The sequence below is a fragment of the Quercus lobata genome, chromosome 4 (genome assembly GCF_001633185.2).
Source record: "Quercus lobata isolate SW786 chromosome 4, ValleyOak3.0 Primary Assembly, whole genome shotgun sequence".
Lineage (NCBI taxonomy): Eukaryota > Viridiplantae > Streptophyta > Magnoliopsida > Fagales > Fagaceae > Quercus > Quercus lobata.
The window spans coordinates 65,106,037-65,113,783 of NC_044907.1; the positions used below are offsets into that span (position 1 = coordinate 65,106,037).

Genomic DNA, 7,747 nt, shown 5'->3' on the forward strand with positions numbered 1-7,747 from the left:
TGGTTTTGCTCCTAAGGTTTCTCCTCCACCACCTCCTCCAGTGGCGTCTGAGTCTGAGGATGATGATGATGAGGATGGTGATGACAATGATGCTTCAGATGATGATGATGGAGATGCTAGCTTACCGATGAGATGTCTACTTGACACTCTTACCCTTTGTCACTCGTGACAAAAAGCAGGGAGTAGTTTTGGATATATGAGAGTAGTCATTCTAAGGGAGAGAGTTAGTATAGGACATTTTTGTTAGGGGGAGTGTTGATATCTAAGGGATGTAGTAAGGATTACATGTATCTTTTTCTTTTCTCTATTTTTGATACATTTGTTCTTGTACATGGGTCTTGTGACCATTTTTGATATACATTGGACTTATCTTCTTTATATATGTAATGTATATTTTTTTTACCTACCCTTACATATGTTGTTTCTTTTCTCTCTTTATGGACATGCTTCTTATTGTTTATATGCAATCTATTATTTCTATTTTACACAAAGATACCTTGATGAGTTTTGTTTAAAGTGTTTCAGAAATACAGGTTGTCAAAGTTTACTCGCCATAAACTCACTTCTTGCAAAGTTTTTCAAGAGTTTGTGTTAGAATAGATTTTATTGTATTCAACAAGTGAATATGAGTTAAGTGATTTATGACTTTTCTCATATGTTCATTTGTTTGTTGTGGTTTTGTCACGGATTGCCAAAGGGGGAGATTGTTAGGACATATGTGATTCACTTGTTAGGAACATATGTCACTATTTTATGTAATTAGCTTATCTTTTGACAAAACACATTTTACTCGTATTTGGGTAGATCTAGGATGTGTTTAAAATTTCAAAAAACTATATTTCAAGATCAAGTGTTGAAAACATGCATGTCTGTCCAAGATTCAATCTGAAAAAGTGATGTTCATTAAAGCTCAACAGTTGCTCAACAGCACCTTGACAGACAACTATCTGTCGAGTTTTATGAAAAATAGAATTCTAGTTTTGTTTTGACTCTAATCCAATTTTATGTGTTTGGGCCTTCTTTTCTTCTAATCCTACACATATAAAAGGATTATTTTAAAGGCTGTCGAAGTGTTCACAAGTTACACAAGTTTTGAGAATAGTTTGTTCAAGCAAATTGTGATCGAAGACAAAGTTTCGCCCTTATTCATCTCTTCTGAAGAAGTTACTGTGTTTGTGCACTGTAGGGTTTTGTGACCAAGCATCTTCTTGATCTTCATTGTGTGGATGAACTAAAGAACTTTGCAGCCAATAACCTTCTCTAGTTGGTGATTGAAGTCGCGTATTGGGATCCGCACAATTGGTTAGTCACGTACTTGAGAGCCGTGCATCGAAAAGGGAAATTGTCACTACAAAACAAGTCCAATTGGGTATTGAGATAAGGGTTCAACTGTAGGTTGGTATAAGGTATTGAGATTCCTTTATTTGTAACTGCTTGTTGTGATAATAGTGGAATTTCGAGAGTGGTGACCTAAAAATCACCAGGTGGGGTTTTTGCAGTTAGGTTTTCCCTATTCGTAAACAAATCACCATGTTATTTATTTTCCGTTGCATATTAAGTTATTTGGTGATTTGTTTGTGCTACCACGTGTTTACATGTTAATTAACTTAATTAATTCACTTGGCTAAATTAATTGGTTAATTTATCACAAGGGATCAATTCGTTTTTGGCCTATCAGCATTATTAGCGAATTCATTGTCCTTTGGTTTAAACAAACCGATCAAATACTTATCACAAGACCAGGATCCTTGTGTGAGGATTTTCATGATGCAATGTCATCGTAAAAAATTATCAAGACTATGTTAGAGCTAAGGTTGTGAACCTCAAAATTCTAAATAGAGCACCACTACTTTGTTAGAAGAAAACACAAGGAGGATAAAGTATATCAACATAAAAAATAAAAATAAAAATAAAATAGTGAAAAGACCAAATAACACCCCCCTCCCCTCCCCTCCCCCCCACCCCCCCACCCCATATATAACTTTTTAAGGATAACAATGTAAATCTGCACATATCTCGCAGCCAGTTTCTTTGCAATCATGTTGTTTGTCATTTAACTCTTTTGGGATCGTTTCTTGCACCACACACTTTTTCAATGGTATTAAGTTAACCGAGGGGAATTCTAGCCTTTTACCCTTAATTTTTAAAAAATTTAGCAATATGCCCCTATTTTGAAACTGTATAGGAATATGCCCCTGTTTCGATACTCGATTACCTTAAAATCGAGTTTCAATGAAATATTTGATGCGTAGAAAATTGAGTTATGACCAATAAAACTTAAATAAAATAAAAAATGCATGGAACTCGATTTTGGGGAAGTCAAGTTCCAAAATGCTGCTATAGGGTTTTAAAACGTCATTATAGGGCTTAAAAACGTCACTATAAGGCTCCTTGAACCTAGTATGGTGACACTTAAAAAAAAATTTGTAGGAAAATACTGCTAAAGGGTTTTAAAACGTCACTATATGACTTAAAAACGCCACTATAGGACCCCCTCAATATGGGAGCAATCACACTCATAAAAAAATTTGCATGAAAACGCCGCTATAGGACTTTAAAACGTCACTATAGGGCTTAAAAACTCCACTATAGGGCTCCCTGAATATGAGGCGATCACACTTATAAATTTTTTTTTGCATGGAACTCGATTTCCTGAAAGTCGAGTTTCATGCAAATTTTTTTTTTTTTTTTTTTTTAAAAGTTTGATCGGGCATAACTCGATTTTCTATGAATCGAGTATTTAATTGAACTTGATTTTAGGGTTATCGAGTATCGAAACAGGTATAGTTTATAAACAGGAGCATATTGCCAATTTTTTTTCTAAATTAAGGTAAAGTGCCAGAATCTACGTTAACCGAGTAACAAAACTAAAAGACTCCACAAAACCGCCATCCAAATGCAACACAAAACCGTTCAAACTCTCACTTTTTATATATAGATTAATATTAAGATATAAGATAAGGGCTCAGCCTAAAAACAAAATAAAAACAAAAAACAAAAAATAAAACAGAAATGATTTAGAAACATAAAGCACAATTAATGCTTTGAAAGTAAAATAAAAAAAACACAATAAGTTCATGGCATACTATCTGTAATAACATCATCAATTATTCGACCCAATGAAAAGTGGGAAGATCCACCATCCATCAAGGCCTTCCTACCTTTTTCAGTCATCTCCTTCACATTTTTCCTAATCTTGCTATCATTCTCCATTAGTTGCTTTATTCCTCTTTCAATCTCCTCAGAAGTCACAATAATTTGGTTATCAGTATATTCTGTTAGATAATCCAACACGATCTCCACAGCTAATTCCATCTCCTTGACCATCTCAAAGGCGTTAAACTGTTGTTCAGCATAGAGTGGCCATGTAGCAATTGGCACACCAAACCAAAGGCTTTCCAATATTGAATTCCACCCACAATGGGATACAAAGCCTCCAATTGCAGGATGTGATAAGATTGCCACTTGTGGAGCCCATCCAATGATCTTTCCAATCCTAGCCGTCCGATCCAAAAATCCTTCTGGCAAGACTTCCTCCAAATTCTCGTGCTCAGTGGGAAATGCAAGCTTACCCTTTGGAGGGGGTCGGCGTAGGGACCACAGAAATGGAAACCCACCTCGTTCTAATGCTTTTGCAATCTCCTTCACTTGATTGTCACCAAAACCTCCCCTACTCCCAAAGCACAAGAACACCACAGATGACTGAGGCTGATCATCAAGCCATTTCATGATATCAGACCTTTGATCACCCGAACTCACATGACTGTCTTCACCGTTCAAGTTCAAGATGGGTCCCACAGGGTAAACAGGTGGAGTATTTGTAGCATCAGAAAATGAGTGAATTGCATAGGATTCGAGTTCCAAAAACGTGTTCACAATGATACCTTTAGTTTCTCTCCACCTTCTAGCATAATCAAGGATCAGAGTGCCCCCTTCTCTGTGGAGCACCACACCAGGCAAGACCCTAGCTGGGATTGGGTTCACAAAACTTGACAAGACCAACTCAGCATCTGAGTCTTTGAACTCAGTTATATCCTGCTTTTGCTCATCACGAAGGGCTTGGAGATGAAGCATGAGACTGAGAAAGCTTGCACTCGATGGGAAAAACAAATAAGTAGGTACCCCAAAGTCATTAGCCACGTCTACCATAGATGAACAGAACATGTCGACCACAAATCCGGCAAGTCGAGGAGAGTTAGAACCTGACCTCGACTCTTTGAGCTTAGTAGCAGCTTCTTTAACATGGGGTTTCTGACTTTCAATGAATGAAGAAACGAAAACCATGGGGTCGTTTCCTTGTTTGAAAGAAGTTTGAGGGAGATCAATAAACTGTATACATTCAGTATATGAGGAATCATTGAGAGATTCGATGTAGGCTTCCACCTTGGAATCTATTGAAAGCCTCATGATGAGGACCGTGATACAGAGCCTGTCATCTCGAGCAACGAGAAGCTTTGCAATCTCCAGCATTGAAGCGAAGTGACCCATACCCGGTGAAGGAACGAAAACTAGCTCTGCTTTCTTCATTGGACACACTGGAGTGAAAATATCAGAGATGTGTAGAATTTTCACCCACATCTTCCCTTTGGCTGTATATAATAATTCCCTTAGATTCTTTATAGCCAAGGATGACATCATGGCTTTGCTGGGATTTGTATAAATAGACCTTACATAAAGGATACATGAGTCAAGATTCTTTTGAAAACAGGCTAATTAGTGGGATATATTTATGACGTCTCATGTTTATCTACCGAAATGTCTTCCTGTCCACGTATACATAATTGAAAAATGAAAAGATTTTTCTCCCATTAACTGCTGTGTTAAAACATTTAGCTTTTTCCATTTAAAAATATATTTTATCTATTTTACCATTCTACTTTATAATATACTTAATATAAAAAATTGTAGTTTTATATTCATCTCATTAAAATAATATAAACAATAAAGTGTAGGAGAAGAGAGCATGTGATCAGTGAGAGAGGAGAATAAAAATAATAAAGTGAGAAAAGAGAGAGTATGGCAAAGAGAGCATTTGGCCTTATTTTCATGGTGGGAATTCAGCAGTATTTCGGGATAGATACGTCCTAGCACACAAAACGCTATTCTTACTAAGCTTTGACAACAAAAATATGGAAAAAAGATGCCCTATTTTCAAGGAAAAAATTTGGCAGAGTTTCATGTTTGATGCGCTATAGCGCACCAGCGAGGTTTCGTGCCTACGTATATGACATACGTCAATATGTTCATACTAAGGCAAACTAGAACTCACTAAAGCATTAACATGTTGACATGTGTCGCATACATGAGAAAGCCAATGTCACTAGTTAACATGGATCAAAGACAACAAAATTGCGATAATCATGCACACAATGTAGCACGAATATGCATCACAAGGGTAGTGCCCTTCCAAACAAGTGGGTCTATCATACAGAGTGCATGACCATATTTAAACATGCAGAGAGAGAGATATTATAGGGGGTAGAACAAACAGTCTAGCCCAAGGTGGATGAGAGCGGGCTAGAATGAAGGCCCAATACAACTAATTTGTAGAGATGGATGGTCAAGATCAACCTTTTAAGCCTTGATAACCTCGGTATAGTAATTTAAAGAAAGGAAATTAGCAAGGACAACAGTTTTAATAAAGAATTGCAACAATGAAAGATTCTTATTTAAGTTCTTCCTCGGGTAGGCCGAGGAGGGATGGTTCTTTTGATACACAATCTTCAGGTACATAGTGATCACTTTCTCTCTCTATTTCCTTATCTCTCTCTCTCTCTCTCTCTCTCTCTCTCTCTCTCTCCACTTTTTCCGATCCCCCTTTCAAGATGATCTTGCTTCCCATATATAGCTGCTTGGATTGCATCCCAACCTTCCCCTTGGAGGGCCATTAATCCCTTCTTAGATACTTGTTCCATCATTGCCTTATTGCTAATGGTAGAGTAGGCCAAAGGCTGTAGGAGCATTGTTCAAGGGTCATTCTACCATTAATGTGCAGACTGAGTTGGTACAGTACATTAAATGTGGAGGTAATGGATGCTTTATCTGGAAACCTCCTCCTTCCCTTGCTTGCACGTCACTACTTCCTTTCTTGGTCTTCACCCTTCTTACCTTGGTGGTTTATCTCTGGTCTCTCAAGGTGTGTTTAATTCTCAGGCTACTCGGGTTGTTCGCCTTCCTCAGTTCCATTGATTGGACTCTCCTAATTGAGTGGGACCTAGTGTGATGAACAGTTAGGCCCACTGCTCCTCGAGTTGAGCCCCTTGGGCGATCTTCCCTCTTCAAGCTTCCCCCTCCCATAATAGCCCCTTGAAACATCACTCCCTTTGTTGCTCGAGGGAGTGGGGTTTTTGTATGAGATGGGGCAGTTAGCGTGCTCTGGGCACGTTCCCACATAGAAATGTCTTTTCAACTGCCCTAGACACGCTTTTGATGCTTTAGTTTCCTTAACGTTACAGTTAATGCTGCAGACGGTTTCATGTCCCCCACGTTCTATGGTAAGATAAAGATCCTACGGTTGACATTTTTTAGAGTATATGGGCGGGAAAAGTACCGCTCTCTTTTCATCTCTATATAAAGGTAGGTAGAGGTCATTCTTCCCACTTTCAAAAAAATTTACTTTACCTTTAGAAAGGCTGCCCGAGAAGCCCAACTTCTTACACTCTTAAGTGTTTCAAGCTTTTGCTTAGTGCAAAGTTTTATTTTTATTTTTATTTTTATTCTTTAGGATGGGTAGATTTACTAACTTAGTAGACACTCCCGAAAACAAAGAGACTTTCAACGCTAGGTATAATATTCCTACCAGCGTAACCATACAATATGGCAAATTAGGGGATTGGTACACCAAAAGGCAAACTGAGGATGTAGTTATCCCCATGATAGCCTTCATAGAAGGGGGGATAAGGATCCTTATGGATGGAGTTATAAGGGACTTCTTTAACCTCTTTAGGATTTGCCCCACCCAATATTCCCTAAATCTTTTTTGGGTAGTGTGTAGTGTAGCTCGGCTGAACGAAAAGATGAGTGTGGTCCTAACCCATCACCCCTCGTGATATCAACTGGGTATATAGTTTCAAGATAGCAAGGACACAAGGTTTTACCTTAGGACTAGGGTTCCCGCAATTAGGTTGATCTCCTGTCTTCCCGAAACAAACAAGGGCTTGGATGAAGACTTCTTGATCATTTCGAGAGATTGGCATGATGGATATCATTGCCCTATCAAATATGGAACACCAAGTGGACCTAGGATTTCAACATCACAAATATCTTAAAGGCCTAAGATCCACATTAGTTTCTAGGTACTTTTGTGGAATTTAAACAAATCAAAAGTTCATTTAACATTTAAAGAACTAATTTTAAATAAGGTAAGTGTCCAGAGGGATTGGACTTTTTCAAGGTTGTGTTTTACTTGTTTAATTAAGAATTAACTGAGCATTAATTTACGCAAGGCAATCAAACCTAACCAAGGTTATGTTTAACCCTTAGATTACTTTAGGAGTTATTTGAGGTCCAAAAAAACCAATATTATACCAAGGCCCAAAAACAGCACAAAGGATCAAAATCTACGAAAGTAAATGAACATTTGGGCTTTCAATAAAGGAAAAGGAGGAGATACCCAAACCCGTTAAGGGTCCATGGGGAGGAAACCAAATCCATGAATAGGCAAGCTTTAAACTTCATGAAACAAAGGAAAGAAAAAGTCTATCCCAACCTTCAAAGGTTAGAAAAACCGTTGGGGAGCCCAGGAAAA

At 37.9% G+C, this 7,747-nt stretch overlaps 1 protein-coding gene across 1 annotated transcript; it reads right to left on the reverse strand.

Annotated features, from left to right (window-relative positions):
* Window positions 1–3,013: 3,013 nt before the first annotated feature.
* On the reverse strand, window positions 3,014–4,595 carry LOC115987851 (putative UDP-glucose flavonoid 3-O-glucosyltransferase 3). The gene has a single exon (XM_031111457.1). The coding sequence runs from the start codon at window positions 4,576–4,578 to the stop codon at window positions 3,076–3,078; it is 1,503 nt and encodes a 500-aa protein (XP_030967317.1). The 5' UTR covers window positions 4,579–4,595; the 3' UTR covers window positions 3,014–3,075.
* Between the last annotated feature and the right edge of the window lie 3,152 nt (window positions 4,596–7,747).

Coding starts and splice junctions, on each gene's coding strand:
- LOC115987851 (XM_031111457.1), bottom strand. CDS start 4,578: ATGTGGGTGAAAATTCTACACATCTCTGATATTTTCACTCCAGTGTGT.